This window comes from Solanum dulcamara, chromosome 7 (assembly GCF_947179165.1).
Source record: "Solanum dulcamara chromosome 7, daSolDulc1.2, whole genome shotgun sequence".
In the NCBI taxonomy this organism is placed as follows: domain Eukaryota; kingdom Viridiplantae; phylum Streptophyta; class Magnoliopsida; order Solanales; family Solanaceae; genus Solanum; species Solanum dulcamara.
In genome coordinates, this window is record NC_077243.1 from 46,653,648 (window position 1) to 46,675,527 (window position 21,880).

At 36.2% G+C, this 21,880-nt stretch overlaps 1 protein-coding gene across 2 annotated transcripts; it reads right to left on the reverse strand.

Annotated features, from left to right (window-relative positions):
• Nucleotides 1-9,360: 9,360 nt before the first annotated feature.
• LOC129893893 (eukaryotic translation initiation factor 5B-like) lies at nt 9,361-21,343 on the reverse strand. 2 transcript variants are annotated; one of them, XM_055969317.1, is made up of 12 exons: nt 21,217-21,343; nt 18,242-20,927; nt 18,031-18,138; nt 17,850-17,953; nt 17,645-17,735; nt 17,454-17,564; nt 17,252-17,317; nt 15,843-15,902; nt 13,356-13,913; nt 10,328-10,447; nt 9,984-10,103; nt 9,361-9,885 (listed from the first exon to the last, which is right to left on the reverse strand). In XM_055969317.1, the coding sequence occupies exons 2-12, from the start codon at nt 20,870-20,872 to the stop codon at nt 9,820-9,822; spliced, it is 4,035 nt and encodes a 1,344-aa protein (XP_055825292.1). In that variant the 5' UTR covers nt 20,873-20,927; nt 21,217-21,343; the 3' UTR covers nt 9,361-9,819. The 2 variants fall into 2 exon arrangements, with proteins under 2 accessions (XP_055825292.1, XP_055825293.1); XM_055969318.1 differs by having other exon boundaries at nt 21,187-21,318.
• Between the last annotated feature and the right edge of the window lie 537 nt (nt 21,344-21,880).

The window sequence follows — 21,880 nt, forward strand, 5'->3', positions numbered from 1 at the left end:
TTTGTGTATATTTCATTATATATTTGTGTAATATTTTTATCTCCTAAATTTAAAAAATGAGTTTATTCGGGATCCACAATTATGGATTCCGAAGGGGCTAATACCTTCCCTTTGGAATCACTTGAACTCTTATTTAGAATCTAATCGTTTCGTAGACATTTTTAAAAAATAATCAATTGGTTTCTACAACAACAACAAGCCCAATATAGTCCCACCAGGTGGAGTCTGGGGAGGATAAAGTGTACGCAAACCTAACTCCCACCTTGAAAGGTAGGGCGGCTATTTCCGAAAGACCCTCGGCTCAAGAGAGGAAAACAAGATAAAAGGCAGATAGGGACAAGCATATCGAAAACAAGATGAAAACAAGAAATAGCAAGAAATAATTAATTGGTTTCTAATTATCCTAAAATTATGATGACTCGTTAAATTAAACTATTTTCTTTTAAAATACTTTTTAAACAATTGAATTGAATCACCACGGCGTTGCTCCTTATTTGCAAAAAAAATAGGGATGTAACACTTATTACAATTACAAATTCGAGCCCGCATTATAATAGAATTTTATTTTTTATAATGTATATACGGACACATATTTTTAAATTATTTTGATAATTATTTATTCTTTACTAATATTTTGCCAAGCGTTTGTATAGGTATTCGGAGATATCTTTCAAAAAATGATATTCAAAAGTATTTTCTTTTCATATGGTAAAAGAGTTTTTTTTATTTTTATATTAATAAAGAGCAAATATTTTGATATTGCATAAAAGCTACTTTTTTTCTTATATACATTTATATCATCTTTTTCCTATTTGCATACACATAGTTGATAATAATATACATTATTTACTTGATACATATTCTTTTATACATATATTTTATACAATTTTAGTACATATTTTTTTATATATTTGTGTTTTATACTTGCAAATAATAATTTTATATCCTTTCTTTTTAATAAATTAAGTCTAGCCGGGTACCATATTTTGTGAATTATGAAGGATGCCTAACAGCTTCCCTTTGGAATAATGCAAATCCTTACCTAGAATCTAAATTGGTTTTTCGCATATTGAAATGTGAATCATATATGTTATGCATAAAATAGGTTTTCTTATTTTTCATAATAAATTAGATGGCGACTTTATACAATAATTAATCTTTTAGAATCTATAAGGTGTGTTTTATCAAACCTCGATAAAAATAGGGCATAACAGTCCTGCGGCCTGCAAAAAACCTTCGTGGAACAAAAACTCCTCGTCAGTGGCAAATCTTCAACACCAAATGTTTTCGTGTGTTTTATCTTATAAATAGACCCAAGCATTAATTTATTCAATAAATTAGATGTCATCAGTGCTCCCAAACAATTACAACCTGATTTTATTAGCTATATTTAGCCCTAATTTCTCCATTTGCTTGCAATTGACCCAGGGACTAGATTTTTCTTGACTACACGGCTCCATACTCGAAACAAAATCTAAATTTTTTGGGAGTAGACCCTACCTGAGTGTGTGGGGAGTCTTTGTATTTGTGTGAGTGAATGTAAAACATAATGACGACCCTGCTTCCTTAAGCTCTCAATGGACCTGCGATTAGAACTCATATTTTGTGTTTTGAGAACTTAGGGGAAATGGGGGTTTGGATTGTGGGTATGGTGATAAAGATGAAGAGCGTGGTGGGAATGGTGATTGGTGACGTCGATGAAGGTGATGAGTTTTGGCAATGGAGATATTGGTGATTTGGGATTAAAATGAAGGTGGAAAAAGGGTCTAACACAGGGTTTTTATTATCCTTAATCACGGGTCGGGTAGGTCAAAGTCACTGGGGTGAGACGTGTTTCTATGTTTCGTAGATGGGCCTCGTAACTCATGTAAACACTTAGTAAAATTAAAAAAATATACCTGGAGTCTATGAGTATAGTCTACGGACCGTAGGTGTCTCTACGATCCATAGAGTACACTTGTAGACTTGTAGCTTCTTCAATGGTTTTAAAATATTGCTTCTACGAGTCGTAGGTAAACCTGCAACCCGTAAAGCCAATCTGTAGGGCCATCTACACTTGATTTTCCAGACTCTGAATTTTTTTCCTTGAATTCATAACCATATTTTGGCCTACTTTTTATTCTTTTCTTGGCTCTTTTTCGACACAGACCCTATATTATCCTAAAATCAAGACTTAAAAGTGAAAAATTACATTGAAATAATGGAAAAAACATCTTGGATTGCCTCCCAAGTAGCACTAATCGACTCTCCATGCATCTATTGAAAGTTGTTGATCATGTCCTTCAGCTTTAATTTCTTAGACAACAGAAAGTATTTCTAGATGAAAGCTTCATGTAATTGATCCCAAGTAGTGATTGAATTGTATGGCAGCTCAATCAACAACGTTGTTGCATCACCAGTGAGTGATAGTGGGAACACTCGCAGTCTGATGATGTCCATAGTCAATTCCAGATTACCAATACTGCTCTTGCAAACGTACACCACATTATTGAGATGGATGTATGGATCCTCAGACGACAGGCCACCAAACAGTCCTCGACTGTGAAGCATTTGAATCAAGCCTCTCAAAATGTTGAACTTCGCATCAAGCGGCAATGGCGGTAGAACAAGAGCACCGGCAGTTCTGATGATGTCATGGTTGACTCCATAGTTATTTCATATGTCGAATTCAGGTCGTTTTCTAGGTGGATGATGTTCTCTTACCACCGGTGGATTGTTGAGAATATTTTGTGGTGGATATTGAGGAGGGTTCTGTTGTGCATTGCCTCCTTGCATTCTAAGTCATTCTGCGACTTCTGCTTCAATTTCGTGTCCACTGTTGTTTGCCATTCATCTTAGTGCTCTCTGAATTTCGGGGTTGAAGGGAATCATGGGAATGCCTTAACTCCGTGTATTTGGCATGCACTAGAATCCAAACTTGTTTCAGCACAAAAAAAAGTAAAATCATAAATAATGACTACAAATCAAATAATAAAAATTAATCTAATCTAAAAGCGTTATTCTCCGGCAACGACGTCAAAATTTTATACGCCCAAATTACACCTTCCTAAAGAAGTATAAAGCGGTCGTTGATCAAATATAGAACCTAACCAAGGTTAGGGTCGATCCCACGAAGAATATGATTTAGAGTTAGATCAATCATTTATTATTTGCGTTCATATTTGTATTATTACCTTAAAGACGGGGATTTTGTAAAATGATAAATTCAATCGCAAGTATCAAGTAACAAAGTAACAGTTTTAGTGTGAAGTAATTCAATAAGAGATGAAACTAGGGTGTTGGTGTTCCCCATGAACTCTCAACTATGTAGAACCTTTTATTAGTAATCTTATTCTAGTGTGTTACAAGTAGAATCAGTAAGTTAATTTCACTTAAGTCCTTAATCCGGCAAATAAGTGAATATCACTACTCAACTTGATCCATCTACGAGTGTATGTTTTACTAACTCTTATCAGTGATCACAAATTAGCTATTACTTGATCTGTTCAACCTATTGGATGAGAGTTGATAGCCTCAAATCTCGTTGTTTATCCTTTTTTCCATTTGTTACCTCCTTGATCCGGCAAGTAAGTATAAGGCAAGTTCTAACGTGGGATCTAGTTAAAAAATTAATCAAAACGAAAGGAAAAAACCAATACATGCATGTACACTATTCAGGAATTACGTTTTACGGCGTTAATTATTCATTATTCCCACAACCTTAGTTTTGGATTTAGATACTCATAATCACGTAAGCACAATTCATAATAATGTAGTTGAAGTAATGGAGAAACCCATCGGTGGCCCCTTAAAGTTGGCACCAACTTTCACTTAGACACTTCAACTAAGATTTGTTCATTTTAGACACCTCAAGTAAGGTTCCGATGTGTCATTTTGACACTTTTTTTTACACTTGCCGCTGATGTGTCAAAGTGACCAATTAAATGAAGTTAATGACCACTTTTTTTCTAATCAAAAGTCATTATTTTAAAATTATTTTTGATATATCTGTAATGTTTCTTCATTTAATTGGTCACTTTGACACATCAGCGTCAAGTGTATTACACACACTTTAGATATTTGGGTGATTGTAAAAAAAAGTGTCAAAATGACACATCAGAACCTTACTTGAGGTGTCTAAAATGAACAAAACTTAGTTGAGGTGTCTAAGTGAAAGTTGGAGCCAACTTTGAGAGGCCACCGATGGGTTAGGCCTAAAGTAATTCATGCACTTACAATGAAGAGTAAGGAAATCCAAAGTCTTCAATTCAATCAGAAAATAACCGTTTGATAACAAAAAAACACAAATTGAAGAATTCCAGCCGAAAGGTAGTTTAAGCTTAATTTCCCAAACCCAAAATGTGCATAACACAATAGAAAACCCAAGAAATCTATTTATAGAAAACTAATCCTAAATAAACCAAAAATAGAAAAACTCAGAAAAATAAGTCGGTCAGCTTCTACGACCTACGATGACGGCCCGTGTGACACTCCTCGTAAAACTAGTTGTTTTTACTGTCCTCGGGACTTTGTCTACGAGCAGGACCTACGGATCGTAGTCCATCTAGGATTTTTCCTGCAACTTCGTAGGATCAGACTTTGATTTTCAACTTTCTAAATCTCAGTGTACGACCTCAGTCTACAGCTCATAGATAAACCTTCAGCCCGTCCTGGTAATTTGCTCCTGCAGACTGCTTCTTAGTTCGCTGACCATTGTCCTACGAGTTCTACCAACGGCTCGTGGATTGGACGACGGCTCGTAGGTGAGACTCATATGTTTTTCAAAAATGTTGTCAACACTACCTTCGTTTATTTTCACTACCAAAACCTATTTTCCAATAAATCAAACACAAACAACATCAAATTTACTAATATATGCTTTAAAAGACATGTAATTTCTTAAGTTTTATTCATTAAAAGTACCGTAAACTCACGCTACATCAGAACTTTAAATCAATTTCTACAACAACTAAAGAAATCTTAGATGAATGCTACATTAAGGATCATCAAATATGTCAAAGGTATATCAGGTCTGGAAATACTACGGTTCGGCACCAGTAAAGATGTTCTACTTAGCTCATTATGATGCAGATTGGATTATTTAAATTGCATATGGAAAGCCAGTTACATGATATGTCATTAAACATGGAGAGTCGTCAATGTCCTAACAATCAAAAAAACAAGCCATCGTCTCGAGGAGCTCAGGAAAAGCTGAATATAGCAGCAGAATTAACTTGGTCAATTGGACTGATTCTTGGAATTCAAGTTCAATTACTAGTCAATATATTCAGTGATAATAAAGTTGCATTACAAATGGTTGCTAATCCAATCCATAATAAAAGGACAAAGCATATAGAAGTCGACTATCACTTTGTAAGAGAGAAAATTCAGCAGCGTTTCATAATGACAAAATATATATATCTCAACTCATTATTTTGTCTCCACCCAAATTTGAGGAGCGTCGTGGAATACTGTAAAAGGCATTACTATCTTTAATCGCTAATTTAAGTGATTAGTTATTTAAGTGTGTAAGATTTTTTTGGGATCACGAGTCGCTCATGTGAACCGACCTAATTCAATTCTATCTGACCCATAAATAAAACATATATCTGGTTTAAAATAAAAGTAGGACAGATAAGTTATAATTGTTTAAATCTATCTTTTTAGGAGGGAACGACTTTTATTCAAATTCTTTTTTTGAAAAGGAGAGGGAACATTTTTTAACCTCTCAACTTCTCCTACTTAAAAAGGGGAAAGGAGTCGTCCGTGGATGTAACCCATCAGAAAGACAAAAAACCAGAAAGAGAGAATTTATCCTAACTTCCTAGATACCATCAACACATAAAAAAGGGACATTTAGTTTGTGAATATTAATCTTGATTTTCTAGTGAAACTCAAACAGACTTGAGGTAAATTCTCTTGGTAGCAACAACAATAACCCGCTGCAAATCTAAAGGTACACAATCCATTATTCTTGCTTCGTACTTTATAGCCGAGTGCTTAGTAAGGTTTTTAACAGTTGGTTGGAATAGATGATTAACTATCACAGCATAAATGAAGCATAAATAATATAAACTGGTCTTTCTCTTTCTAAAGATTACTTTGTCCTTCTCTCTATCTTGTTTCTTCTTCTTCTTGAATAGATTCAGGGGTTCTTATTTGAGGAATTCATTGTATTCTTCAGTATTAATTAATTATCAAAATTTATTCTTCTCTTCAATGAATAAATATTTTATATTTTCTAAGCGTATAGTATCAAATAGAGTTTTTTCAAGACAAAAATTATACTCGTTACAAAAGGGTAATATTAACAAATTACCATTTCATTAATGTCCTTAATTAACTTAAGGAGTGGCTCACACCCCAGAAAATTATTTATTTTGAAATGAATGGAGTAATGTGTGTGCGCGTGCATGTGTGTTTATTGTAGAAGAACCTTTAAGTTGAATTTACTTCACCATTGTTTAGACTCAAAAAGGTACAGTCGAATTTGTTAGTGAGAAATCGATCAAATAAAACAAAATAAGTAAACAAATAAAATCTATAATAAAGGAAAAGCTAAAATAATTTAATTGAAATAGACAATATTATGTAAATATAACATGTATCGAGCTGAGCCCTGGTGATATCCTTGGCAGAAGATATCCAATAGAACTCAATAAGTGCTCAAAACTTATGAACGACAATATTAGAGAGATATAAATAATTGATAAAGAGATTTGTGATGTTCTAAAGCTTTTATATAGGTGGCTTCTTAGGAGCTGATTTCCAAATATTAAACCTTCATTAACTCATGATAAATAATTAATTGAATGACATTTAAGAGTAAAGGAGTAACGTTCCACATTACTCATGGGTCGATTTCATAACGTCAGTGATGGTTGCGGACTTTTTGTTCGGGAAGCTTTGATCTGTTCTGATTTTTACAGGTTGAATCATGCTGTCGGTCTTTGTCGTAATGTTGCTGCCTTGGTTATCTTCCACACATAACTGCAAGATTTAGACGCACGTCTCGTCTAGCTTTTCTTGGAGTGATATCATCGCTCTCCACGTGACAATTTGATATGGCTATGTGTCTTGACTATTTTTTATCCTATGCAACTGCAGTTTACAAGTGCCTTGCATTAGTATGCTTTATCCAAATGTGGAATGCTCTTGAACTCCGCAAAGAATAAATATAAAAGTGCAATGTGCTTAATTACTGCCAACTTTTCAATTCCTAGAAAAGGAACCGATGAAATTTCGATATTTTAGTTTTCCAAGAAGTAGGGCTTATAAAATGTCCTCCTCCTTCACCAGCCATTTACCTTATTACACTATTATCATTCATCGCTATTATCAAACAGAACAAAGAGTTGAGAAAAGAGCATATATCCATAAGGGATTCCCAAAGGGAAGCTGACGTGTTCTTCAGAATCAGAAAAGATGTTCCCCTACAAAAGTTGATCCTTGGTTATTGTAAGAGGCTAAATCTCAGGCGTGAAAAACTTAGATTCATTTATGATGGAAAGAGGATTGATCCCACATACACGGCTGATGATTTGGAGTTGGAAGATGAGGATTACATTGATGTCTTCTCTGAACAACTGGGAGGGGGTGGGGTTGATCATCCATGTATGTGGTAACTACTTTTAGGTTTCTTATTATACTTAAGTCCGGGGCTTTCAAATTATTCACATAATTCACTTATATATCTCAACTAGGACTAGTACCTATTGAACACTTAAAATCAGGGGCAGATCTAGGTATATAGGAGGAGGTTTCATGCCACCCACAAGCTTCAACGAAACTCTATATATATTAGGTATATATATAGAATATATATATATATAAATCAAAGACGTGCCATACATAGAACAAAAGTACTTTGTTGTGTGAGTGGTAAAGGGATAGAAGTTTAAGTCTTAAGTTGCGGAATTGAATCTCGTTGACACTCTTTTTTAAAAAAATTATTTGACTAAACATAAACAAGAGTTTTATCCTCTTTTTCTTTCACTTTCAAACCCTAACTCTTTCATTAATTTTTTTAAAATTTTCACTGCCTACTAATCGATAAGTCTACTGCACCCAAAAACTCTAAATTCTGAATCTGTTTTTGCCTAAAATGCTTAAAATGTGTACCTATTACACATAAAATATTGATGTGGCAAAAAATATGTATTCCATGGATATTAAATAGATCCAAAATATTTTTTTATTTTTTATTTAAAAAGTTATACTTTCTTTTATTGACACTTGGCATTAAGTAATAACTAAAAGAATTTTTTATTCCAAAATAATTTCTTAATCAACAAAAGAAAGCAACCCCATCCTTCTATACTCATCATCTTCTTCCCCCTTATTCTTTTTTTGGTCAAACTTAAGCATTTTTTCCACATCTTCGTTCACCATTTTCGGTTCTTAAACTTCTTCCCTTGTTAATGTTTCTTCGTTATTTTATTTTCTCTCTTTATACAAAAAAACTGAATCTATTGATTGAATTTGTAAGAAGAAAGAAGATTTTCGGCATTGAAGTTTAAAAAATTGAACGTCCGTCCATCTCTATTTCCAGTCACTTCAAGCAAACAATATCACTCAATTTAAAATGTAAACTTATTAAATTTATTAAAATGATATCAGAGAATTTCATAGAATTAATTCGAATACTCTTGATTTCTCTTTGTCGCCGTTTACCGACGTCAATTTAATTTCTACAAACGTCTCAACAATCGCTCCACTAAGCTATGCATTCTTCACAACTAATTTCACTATTTTTATTAAGCTTAATCCCCATAGTTTATAAAAAGAAGAAAAAAAATTAATACCGCCGGTGAAGTCGAGAACAAGAGCGACAGTAGTGAGCCGACAGGGGAAGAAGAAGAAGAAGAAAGGCCAAAGGGTTAAGTGGGTTGGGTTTGGTTGGGGCCGGCGGGGGGAGGAATTTTCCTTTTTCCTTTTTTTTTGTTACTTTTTGAATTATTACTGATTTAAAATTGTTTTTTATATTTTTTAAATTGAAAACTCTTTTTATTTTTATGATTATATTGGACCCATGTGGCACACGTCGTACTTTTATTCATGACTTTTTCAAAACACAACGGGTTGGTTACACGATCATTATTTTTTAAGCTAATTGTCATTTTGTCATTTTGTGTTCAATAAATACATATTTATTTGTTAATGTTAAAAGTGTCTAATAAGTACTAATCTTAATTAAAATATCTAAGTAAATAATGCAGACAATTTAAGTAATCATTGATGACTTAAACCGTCCTTTTTTAGTCTGAAACAAATGTACTGCCCTTTACAAATGTATGAGAAAAACATGAAATTCACCACCCTCTTTTAAGACTACTACAAGGCTTTTATGCAACACTCTAATATTATAAGGGATCTTACTCCTGAGTAATACTAGTATACCTTTTATATCTATAAAAAGGAATTGATACTAATATGAAGAACTTGCCAACAATAGCCCAATAATCTTTTGGCGTTTTTTGTATATCAAAGTCATAATCACATTTCTGTATCATGGAAAATGTGTTGCCATTTTGTATGCCCCTGTACAACACACTCCACTGCCATTGGTCAATGCTGCAAAAATTCTCACTTCAGTATCAAAAAACAGCATATACAGAAGTACAGAGTACCAACGAAAGGAAATCAGTTGCAGCAGCCAACACCACTTGCATTCTTCACTTTTGCTCATCTCTGTCCCTGAGGTGCGTGTTCTATTGAGTCCAAACTTCTTGTTTACAGTCAAATCACCACTTATTGCTCGATAAACTGCTAAGCCCCTAACAAGGTGCTTTTCGGAGACCCAAGAACCAACTCCTTTGAAAACTACAAAAACTTGTCTCATTATGGTATCTTAAAGAGGGTCTTCAGTTTCATGACAAGTCTCCAATCCTCAACTGTGAGGTCTTTCTGTAAAAGGTTAAAGAAGCAGCAGTAAGCAAAACTAGATATTTGCTCAAACAAAAGAGCTTGTTGTTAAAGGGAGCTTCACCCAAAACTCTACATACCCGGAAATTGGCCTTGAGTATGTCAATAGACCTCCTTGAAATTTTGCTGACAAGCTCATCTTCCATTTCAAAATGCCTACCAAACATCTTTTGTTGCTCCTCAGGGTTAGATCCAACTATCTGTAAAACATGTGCAAGGAGTGAGACCTCATGGGTACATAAGCAAAGATCAAATCAATTGCTTAGAATTCCTGAAAAAGGTTATTGTACAATGATGGATATACAAAACGGATTTTGGGAATCAAAGAGAAACTACTACACACTGATCCTACATTCTACAAACAAGTTAAAGAAAGGAGATAGATCAAAATTCTAAAATTTACAAAGTCTCAACCACTTCATACCTTAATGGCCACCCTTTGGCCTTTCTTCGCATAGTCAACAGGCTTATGGTTGTTCTCAATGGATGCAATACGACCAATATCAATGAAGTCCTTTTGAGGAATACATATAGGAGATCCAATCTGTTCACATTAAGTTCAGTACAGTGAGGACCACAATAAAGAGCAGCCCGGTGCACTAAAGCTCCCGCTATGCGCAGGGTCCGGAAAAAGGCCCGACCACAAGGGTCTATTGTACGCAGCCTTACCTAGCATTTCTGCCAGAGGCTGTCTATTGGATACATGAAATTTTTGCAGTCTATGAATGATTATAGAAAAGAGAATTGATGAGTGCTACTATTTTTTTAACAGTAAAATCACATATTGTAAGTGCTACTATTGCCAGCATAAACAATGGAAAGCTTAATCAAGGTAAACTCTTGAACTTAAATCACGGCAACAAACAATATATTGAAATACATGTGGAGAAAGGTAAAACGAGAGAGAACATAATGTTACACAGTCCAATAAAATTATGCAGGAATATCTAACTACAACTAACTAAAGAAACATAAGAGCAAGCAAACAAGACTTGAACTCGATGTGTTAAATGCTCATCGAGCAAAAGGACGAAACAAAGTATGACAGAATTAATAATGGACGAAAAATGGAAATAGGATGAGTACAATGAAATCTGCCTCTGAACTTTAACATGTTTTCCTAAGGACCAAATCTTGTAAATAAAACAAAATAAAAACCTGACCTTGAAGATGCAAATCATGGTGTAAATGAAGAAAGCTGAAAACCTTTTGAAAGCAGAGAACTCAATGATAATAATGACCAGTAGAAAAGCTAAATCATAACTGGCAAAAATGCTGATGGAACCTTATTAGATAATCAACATTTCAACTATAAGAAAGAATTATAGAGAGAACAGATACGCGCGAACATAAATTTCAAGTGTCGCAGTCCAGGGAAAAGGAGAATTTTATAAATACATTACAGAGAAACTCCAAGTAATTAAATAGTATATTAGTAATTTTGATAAGAAAGTTGCTGTATTACTTTAAAATGAATAAAACAAGACGTAGCCTAGAAAACACCAATTCCTGAAATATCACTACAGCATAGTTTCACTAAACAAATAGGAACAGTCTACAGAGATACTGATCCATGTACTGGCCGACATGTTATGTTGCCGTGTGGGATCCTTCCCCGCCACTTATAGGCCTTCCTCAAAGGGCAAAATACAAGTATACTGGAATATGGAGTGGAATAGTAGAAACGATTGAGAAAAGGCTGGGTACTTGAAGGCAACATCTTTCTATGGGTGGTAGACTTGCTCTTATCAATAGTGTCATGGACAGTATTACCACTTAATTCATGTCATTATTTCCTGCGCTGGTAAGGTATTGAAGCAGCTAGACAAAATCAGAAGGAATTTTCTTTGGGAGGGTAACAAGTGAAGGAAACAAGTTTCACCTTGTTAAATGGTCTGAAGTCATTAGACCAAAGCCACAAGGAGGTCTGGGTATCAGGGACCTAGCCAAGCACAACAAAAGTTTGTTGTTTAAATGGCTTTGGAGATATGGAATGGAGGATAATAGCTTATGGAAGGAAGTGGTTGCAGCCAAACATGGTAAGTAGAATAACTAGTACACTAAGCAAAGCATAACTCCATATGGAGTCGGGCCATGGAAACACATAAGCAGGCTATGGAAGGAATTTCATAAAGAAATCTCATTCAAGGTTGGGAATGGCCTGAAAGTAAAATTCTGGAAGGATGAGGTGGTTAGAGAACTCCAATTTTAGAGAAACCTAGACATCACTCTTCCTGATAGCATGTGATCGTGAGTGACTCTACAGTTGCACAGAATAGAGAGGGCAATCAGCGGAGTCCCCTCTTCAGAAGAAACATGAATGACTGGGAACTTGAGAGCCTTCTTGACTTGATGTGTAATCTGGAAGGCTTCAACATGAACATCAGGCTGCTCATGCATTAAGCTGCGGTCCTAATGCAAGGGAATACACAGTACACCTGGGATATAATTGTCAGATGCTCAGAATGGAATCTTAGACTCCTAGCCATAGAAACTAATTTAGAGGACAAAACTCCCACCAAAAGTGATATGCTTTAGCAGGTTGGCTCTAAAAAACGCATGTCTGACACAGGACAACCTCTGCAGGAGATGTTTCCAGTTAGTTAACAAATACTACTTATGTCAAGAAAGCTCAGAATCAGTGTGTGGTAGCTGCAGACATGTGGCATATTTTTCTAGCTCTTTTCAGCCTCAAATGGGTGATGCCAGAGAACATCAAAGATGTTGTTGAGAGCTGGAGCCTTTGGAAAGCTCATTGGCCCATCAGGAACACCTGGACGTTGATTCCATCTTGTATATTTTGGTGCCTTTGGACTGAAAGAAACAACAAAATGTTTTGATGGAGTGTCTCCAAACCACTTGCTAAAGGCTGGATGTTTGCTTAGTCTTTTTTGTTGGGCCAACCAGTCCTACGTAAATAGTTCTACTTTTTTTCAATATTTTGTGAGCTCCCTCACATTAGACTAGCCCTTAACATGGTTGTTCCCTTTTTGCTGGTTGGCTAGCTCCCGACCCTTTAATAGCATCTTGTATAGGAGCTAGCACATCTATTTTTGTATCCATGACATCTTCTTGATGCCAATCAACAAACAACTTACTTTATCAAAAAAAAAAATATCGATTGTCCATAAGTTTGTTTATGTCAGAACACCTATGTCTCAAACAAGGTTATACATAAAGAAGTTACACATTTAACGTGAAATCAATGTGAGTATGCAAGACCCCTTTCCCTAACCTAACGGAAGTATGAAATTAGAGAAAATCTGATAATATCAGCACAACCCATTAAATATTTGATTATCTATTCTTATTTGTATTGCTGATGTGCACAGAAGCTGGTTTCCCGAATGAAATCCAGAGATTCCATTACTTTTAATTTTTATTTTATTTTTATAATTAAGATGGTGAATGAGATCAATGAATATGAGACAGTAGACAAAAAAAGTTAATACCCTGACAATGCCCTCAAGAACATCAACTCCCAGAACAATTGGATCCTTCTTGTTGAAGACACAATTTGGTACGATCTTGAGCACACAGGGGAAGACTGCTTCTTCAGCAACTTCCTTCTTTTTTTCTTCCTTAATAGTGTCAATGTAGGCTTTAAACTGATCAAATAAGTGATAAATAATGTCAGCCATAAAAACCTTGACACCAAGTTCATCTGCAAGTTCCCGAGCTTCCTGCGTCACTTTAACATCAAAGGCCAAGATGGTTGCATACTCTTTCTTCTTCTCAAGCATAACACTAGCTTTCATGACATCCTTTTTATGCACAGGACCTATGCCAATCCCACTGACAGGTATGCTTACTTCTGGGGTCTTCAAGAATTCCAGCAAAGCTTCCAATGATCCAAGTGTAGATGCTTGAACATATACTCCCTCTCCACTTTTGTCAATCCTGCTCATCACTGACTTCATATCTTCCATAGCTGCTTCTTTGATGTCTTCCACGTCATCATCAGGCCCCACAACATATAGACTAGTGCCAGCAATTGCATGCTCAAAGCCCTGAACAAGAATTAAAACAACCCAAGGGGGGAAGGAGAAATCTGTCTCACTTATTCATGGAAAACCACCTCTAAATCAATACACATATAGTAAATAGTGACAGCATCACACATCAGTAGCAGAAAATATCAATACACTCATGCAAAAGACTGAAAGGTTATGGCTCGCTAGTTGGACTTCCAAGTCAAATTTCATTGAAGTAACAAAATACACAAGAACAACCATTGGATTTCTTACAACTATTCCACGTCAGAATAGGATGGTATTTGTACAGCTATTCCAACAGAATTTTTCACAAAAGGTATCACAAAATATCCGACTTAGGAAATCAGAAATTCTGAACAGAATTGATATGCTCAGGGACATCATGAACAGAAGAAAAAGAAAAGAAGAGACTATATTAACCTTCTAATCCTCTTGCACAAATCTCACCATATTTGTTGAACATAAGACATCAAGTGCATTGGATGGTTTCCTGACAAGAAAAAAGAGAAAAAGGGAAGAGGTGTACGTGCAAAGAGATAGCTCCTCCACTTAATATTTTTCGCGCAATTATGAAGCTTCCTCCAAATCTTTGCGAAAAGTTATTCGACTTCCAACAGTAATCAGGACTCAAAAGCTATATTTAGTAGATCACACCCTACTCTGCTTGATAGATCCTAGAAAAACTAATGCTAATTATCTTTTTAATTAAAAGGAAATTAGGAATCCAAACATAGCATCATCTGATTGTAACTACAAATTAATCTGAGATTCAAAATAAATACATTTTCTAACAGCAGCAGCAACAACATACCAGTGAAATCCCACAAAGTGGGTCTAGGGAGGATAGAGCGTACACAGACATTACCATTACCTCAGGGAGGTAGAGAAATTGTTTCCGAAAGACTCTCGGCTCAAGTGCATCAAACCCAAATAAAAAAAATAGAAAACAATAGAGAATGCATAGCGGCTAAAAAGAAAGCAATGCAAAGTCTACAAGAAAAAACAATAACAGTAGCAAAATAATGTGATAATCGGAAAGCAATAACAGCACAACTATAGTGGCATGACTAGTCCTATGACAGGTCCTAAACCATCACAAGGCAAGACAACACTCTACCCTTACTAGCCTTTTACCCTATACGCGACCTCCACTCCTTCCTATCTAAAGTAATATGAAGTTGTGCCATGTCAGTCTAATAACCTCTCCCCAACACTTTTTCGGCCTACCCCTACCCCTCCGCTTACCCCTAAATCCAACCTCTCGCACCTCCTCACTGGACCGTCGGCGCACCTCCTCTGCACATGCCCAAACCATCTCAGTCTCACATCCCTCATCTTTTCTGCCATAGAGGCCACTCTCACCTTCTCCCGAATAACCTCATTCCTAATCTTGTCACTCTGACAAGAGATCAGTCAAAATCAATGTAGTCAAAGGCGCGCTTTAAGCGGGCTTAAGCCCTGAAGCGAGGCTCAAAACATGTTGACCGCTTCGCCTCGCTTTATGTGCGCTTCACTGTTGTCATCAAGGTTCTAAGGCAAACTTTTCCTTCCCAATGAGCCTCCTTTAAAGAAGTAACACTAAACAATATTGTCATGGAAAAAGAGTTTGTGATATTTCACTTTATCATAATTTGTTTTCAATTACTTTGGTCATATATTTGTCATTCATGTTTATAATTATTAGTCTTGGACTAAACATATATATTTGTATTTTTTTTCTCCCTTTGAGTTTTTTTCATTAAAGCCCACACTTTTTCTGCACTTTGTGCTTAAAGCCCCAATGGATCTTAGAGCTTTTTTGCGTTTTTCGCCTTTGATAATACTGGTCAAAATAAAATCCACTTCTGAGTCTCTGCATTAAGTTTTCTACCCAATAGACTTTCTAAGCTAGATCCTAAGACAGACCAAAAATGAGCTCACAGATTTACAAGTAGATGATAATACCTGAGCGGTAATCTTTATACCCTGGGCAGCCTTGATTTTCTTATGATGCAAATATGTTCCCTGAAAGGATTTTGCCCAAACAAGAGAAGGCATCAGTACATCATTAGATAAAACACATATCAGGTAAATTCAAAGAAATAACATGACAATCACTTCATTTTTCAGATTATTTCATGCTCCATTGACCACAAGGTCCAAAAGCTCAAAAATAGATCAGGAAATAACTGAACCTGCAAACTTGTGTCCCACGTTTGGAAAATTAAATTAGAAGTAATGCGGATCTCTTGATTGTGGGAAAAGCATATTTTAACAGGGGCTGCTGGAATTTGAACACAAAAATGGAAGCTTCACAGCAAATTTCTGATCTTCTGTTTCGTTTGTTCAGAGAAAATTCAAAGTGGAAAAAACCAAGTGTGTATATGTATATCAGCAATCTAGGAGTAATGTAGCAACTCAACAATCCCATGTCCATGAAAGCATCCACAAGCTTGAAAATGATTTACATATCTCAAAACACAGAGGTCCAAATAAACCAGGAACTGTTAAAAGGACCAAAACAACAACTGACTTCATAAACTCAACTTTCTATACAGCCACATAACTCTCGAGCAAGAGCCCCCACACCAAGTAAACCTTCACGTTTTGTACGCCACATTTGGCATTGAGAAACCTAATAACTCTAGCACAGTGTGTTACCTTGACAAGCCCAGACTAGATATTACCAGCATATGATCTTTGTTAGAGTTCAAACAGAGCTACAAGTCATGACTGGAATTTAGGTTATCTGAACATCCTCATGATACTGCACAACGTTCACAATTAAGGAACAATGATGAAATTAATAAAAATTTAGAAAACAAAAGGACTGAAGATAGGGGTAGTCATTTGCAGGACATTAAGATGAAGTGTTTTACTTTTGTTTCACTTTTGGTGTAATTAGTGTTTTTTCAAGGAGGAGGTTTCTTTAATAGATTTGATACGGCAACTGTAATTGTTTTAGGCTTTTTCTTGGCTGTGGGGATCTGTAAATATGGCTTTTGCACTGCCCTAGTGCTTTCAATAGCATTGTCATCAGTTTTTTAAAAAAAGGGGACTGAATACTTGCAACATATATACTTTGATTTTTTAGCCCATCCATTACTAATTCTCCCCACTCATCAAGCACCCTCCTTTTTTTCTCCTTTTACTTTTTATGATCCATACTGAACAAATAACTTCCTTATTGTTTTTATGATTGTATACGGAGTTGAACTAACAACCACTGCTACTTCTCAATCTCATGCAAGTTTGGGAAAATTAAGAGGTTGAACTGAGGTAAGAGAATATTTTCTTCTTTTTTGATAAAGTAGGTTAGAGATGTTTTAATGCAAAACGAGTAACTTGGAGTGCCTAAAGGAACACGTAGTTACCTTTACTCGGAGTTCCTTCATGGGGTGAGGCGTTAGTAATGCTCGGATTGTGGTAACAATAGGTCCCTACACACAAAAAAATGTAGGAAAGGAGGAAATTCTAATGTTAGAAAATCACCAAATTGGAAGATCTGAACATAGCAACAAAGTAATGGCTGCCTAATGACTAAAAAAATAGACATAAAAAAGGAGACTTTCATGCCTGCATGCCACAAACGACTATTTGATCTCCTTCATGAAGCACGCCATTAACCAAAACCACGTCAATGGTTGTTCCATGACCTTCAACAACCTTAACCTCCAAAACTGTACACTGCCAAAGAGCAACAACAGTTAATCAACACATATTGAGAATCTCTATTTAACCGACAATGATATCATGGGAATACATACCTGGACTTCATTGCTGTAAGTAAGTCTCTCAACCATTGTCTTTTGTGTCCATTGAACAAGTAATAACAGCATGTCAGGAATACCCTCACCACTGTTACATCAATAAGATCCACAGAATCAACATGTTTAGTTAAAATCAACAGTCTCACGAAGTGCTAGATGGACGCCCCAGAAAAAAAGAGAGGGGAATAACACACATACGCACCTAATAGCACTAGTTGGTACAATACTAAAAGTGTCCTTCCCCATTTCTTTGTTTTTATAGTACAATTCTGTATTTATACCTTGTTCCTTGAACTGGGTGACAATCTGCGACAATTGAACAGAATTATATTGAGATAAGGTCCACCAATTGAGGAATGGTTAACTCAAGGAGTTATAAGAACCTGAGTAAGCCTCGTATTAAATTCAAACTGAACATCTTTGGACTGTTGCTTCATCGCCTTCACAATGGGAGCATTCTTGCAAACTTTCCATCCATAAAGCCTATCCACCTGCATTGCAATATTATCAATGAAACAAATTAAACAACAGGAACTAGAAGAATACAATCAAAATAATACCATCGAAAAGTGCATCAGCATAGATTATCTTCACCTTATTCAGAGCAACAATAAATTCTGTATTCCTCATCTTAAGAAGATTAAGTGACTCTATGGTCTGTGGTTCTAGCCCATGCATGATGTCAACAACCAAAATAGCAATATCACATAAACCTGAACCTCGAGAACGCAGATTCGTGAAAGATTCATGTCCAGGAGTGTCGATGACCAGCAAACCAGGGACCTTCAGCTTCGCATCAGCTTTGAGCTCCTTCGTTCTCTCGCGTATATTCTCAGCTGGAAAGTAAGTCGCACCTATCTGCTGGGTAATCCCTCCAGCTTCACCTTCTTGAACATTGGTGCCTCGTATGCAATCAAGTAGCTTGGTTTTACCAGTATCAACATGCCCCATAATACAGCAAATAGGAGACCGGAGATTGTCTTCGTTCTGGTTAGGAGCACCAGGTTCTTCAGGACTGCCTGTCTGATTATTTTGATCTGCAACCCTATCCTCAGGCTCACCCTCTTTCCTACTTCGGTCATTCTTCAGTACACCTGGCACAGTTGCAGCAGCTTTTTGAGTAGGAATCACCGACTTGGCAGCAACAGGCAGAGTTGCTGCGCCATGAACAGCTGAACTTGCAACCTTAATCTCTTTCTTAGTTATAGGCTGCGGTTTTGAATCTACCTCCTCATCTTCAAAAGCACTCTTACCAGGAAGTTTCAGATCAGCATCATCCCAACTTTTTGCATCCCATTCCTCATCATCATCATCTTCTTCAATTTCATTTTCTTCTGCATCAGCTATTTCTGACTTTTCCTCCGTAATTGTCGAATCCACATCCTCAACTTTCTCAGTTTCTACAGAATCAATCTCGGACACAATCTCCTGTTGATGTTCTTTAACTTCTGATCTTTCAACAGACTCTTCCTGGGTTTTGCCATTAGCCTGAGCTTGTGATTTTGACTTTTTCGTTTGATAAATTGGCCGTTTGGTTGTCTCTTTCTTATTCTCCCCAGTGGGGAGTGGCAGTGTCCCACCATTAGCAAGAAATTGTTTTCTCATTGCTTCTAATCTTCGAGCTTCTTCCTTTTGCCTTCCTGTAAGTAGTTTCCCCTCTTGTTTCTTCTTCAAGAGCTTTTCCTTCTCTCTCTCCTTTTTCAAACGTTTCTTCTCTTCTGCAAGTTTTTCTAGCTCTTCCTGAAGATGTCGTTCCTCTTCTTCCTTCCTTAACCTTTCCTCTTCTTCCCTCTTCTTCTTTTCTTCAGCTTCCTTCATCCTTTTGAGTCTCTCTTGCATCTCCTTAACCTGCTTTGACTGTTTCTTATCTGCCAATTTTCCTTTGGCGTCATTTTTTGTTTCTTCCTGCTTTTCCTCTACACTAGAGGCAGCAGCAGCTGCCTTTTTCTCTTTTTCCTTCTCCTTCTTCTTTTTCTTCTTCTTTGCAGCAGCAGACTCCATAGCTCCTTCTTCAACTGCTTCCTTCTCAGCAGCAGCATCACCTAGTTGAGGCTGCAATTGGCCTTTCTCCTCCTGTGGAAGAGAAGCAGGAGCAGGTGTAGCTTGCCCTTCACCAATTTCTGCCAGAATTTTGTCAATGTCATCCTCTTCTTGAGCTGTTCTACCACCCTTTTTCTTCTTAGATTTATTATCTTTTGACTCTTGCTGCACCTGTACTTTCTCTTCAGAAAGAGCAGGAGCAGCAGCAGCTCCTTCACCAAGTTCTGCTAGAATCTTGTCAATCTCATCCTCATCTTCTTGAACTGTACGACCACCCTTTTTCTTCTTGGTTTTATTCTTAGAAGTTTCTGGTACATCTCTTTCCTTCTTTTTGCTTTCATAATCATCAGCTTCTTCAGGGTTAACCATTGGGCTAGCTTGTTCTGGTTCAACTTCTTCCCTAACATTGGCTTCAGTCATGCTGACAGCACTTTTTTTCTTCTTCTTAGATGACTTCTTTTTACCTGCGAAAATAAGTTCTGGCGCATCATCCTCTTCAACTGTCTCTGTCTCAAGCTTAGAAACAGAAGTATCTGCCTCCTCTTCTTCATCAAGAAGCGCCACACTAAATGAATTGCCAATAATCTTCCCCATACCAGCAACGACTGGTTCTTCATTTTCCTCAGACGATTCATCACCAATTGTATCAAAAGTTGTAGAAAACACACTAGCACTGGCTTTTCCCCTCTTCGACTTGTTCAGTTTCCCAGAGAAGGGGACAATGCCTTCATCCTCTTGGTCGTCCCTCGTTAAATCCAATCTGTCTTGTACATCGTCTTCCTCTCCATAATTAGAAGCACCCTTCTTCCCTTTTTTACCTTTTTTCTTGCCACCTGCTATTGTGGGTGCAACTTTTTCTTCCAGAATGACAGGGTCCTCTGTCCCAATAGTGTATTCATCATCATCAATTACCACATTCTTCCTTGACTTCCCTCCACCACCCTGCTTGGCCGGCTTCTTTCTCTCTTCATCTTCTTCTTTCTCGTCGTCATCTTTGGCCCCCGACTTGCTGGCCTTTTTCTGACCAAGAGGTGGTACTGCTGTCTCCTCCTGAACTATAGGTTCTTCAGTCTTGACAGAGTACTCATCGTCGTCAATCACCCGATTCTTCTTCTTGGACTTCCCTCCTCCACCGCCCTGCTTAGGAGGTTCAGGGTTCTCTTCTGTTGCCTTCTTTCTCCCCATTGATCTTTACTACTAGTTTCGGCAGATGTAGTGTTAGTTCAAGGAATCAAAAACCCTACATCCAAAAATCAAAACAGAGATTCAACATAATACAACAAACTGATTAGTTCATGAAAAGACAACATAAGCAAAATCTACTCCAGACGATAATTAGACCTAGATCTAATCTGGTTAAAAACACATGTCTATCTTCATAAACACATTTAAAAATCTTCAACATATTAACAAATTTAAATCTAGACACTAAGCAATACACATTCCTATTGAAAAAGAAACAATGAAATCGGAGGTGAAAAGTAGGGAAAAGCCTCAACTGCCATGAAAGGGATGCTGCTATTTATTACCTCAAGACTGAAGAGAGAGATTGAGAAATCGGCCGATAAGCCACAAGATGGAAGAAAGGTGTGATATGTGAATATGTTTTCTAGTTTGCACAATTTCATAAGAGAAAATGTCATAAATAGTCCTAGGTTTAAAATGGTTCCTCAATTATATATTCTCAATTTAATCCTTTAAATAATCTAAAATTTATTAGGTTGTCTTTAAATTATATATACTTATCGATTTTAGCCCCTTAATTGTTTTATACCGATTTTAATCTTTTAAATATTTAAAAACTTATCAATTTTGGTCTTTATCCTTCTTTTATACAAATAACTAACGTTTATATTAACGGAACTCATATCTTCCTAAAATTAAATCTTTAATTCATTTTATCACTTGTTTCTCTCTCCCCGCTGCTTTTTTTTCAAATTCTTATTAAAAAAATAATCTCAATGATTCAAAATAAAATTAATGAGAAAAGAAGATATAAATCATAATTTAAATCAATAGAGTATAAATTGAATCATATTGTTATTGCAAATGACTTAACTATGCTATGATTCCTTCTTTAGCGATTAACGGTTCATAATCAACATGAATTTTTTAATTTTATTTTTCATACAAAGGAAAAATAAGAAAATTGATCTTATTAGCTAAATTTCTCTACGTAAAATAAAACAACAG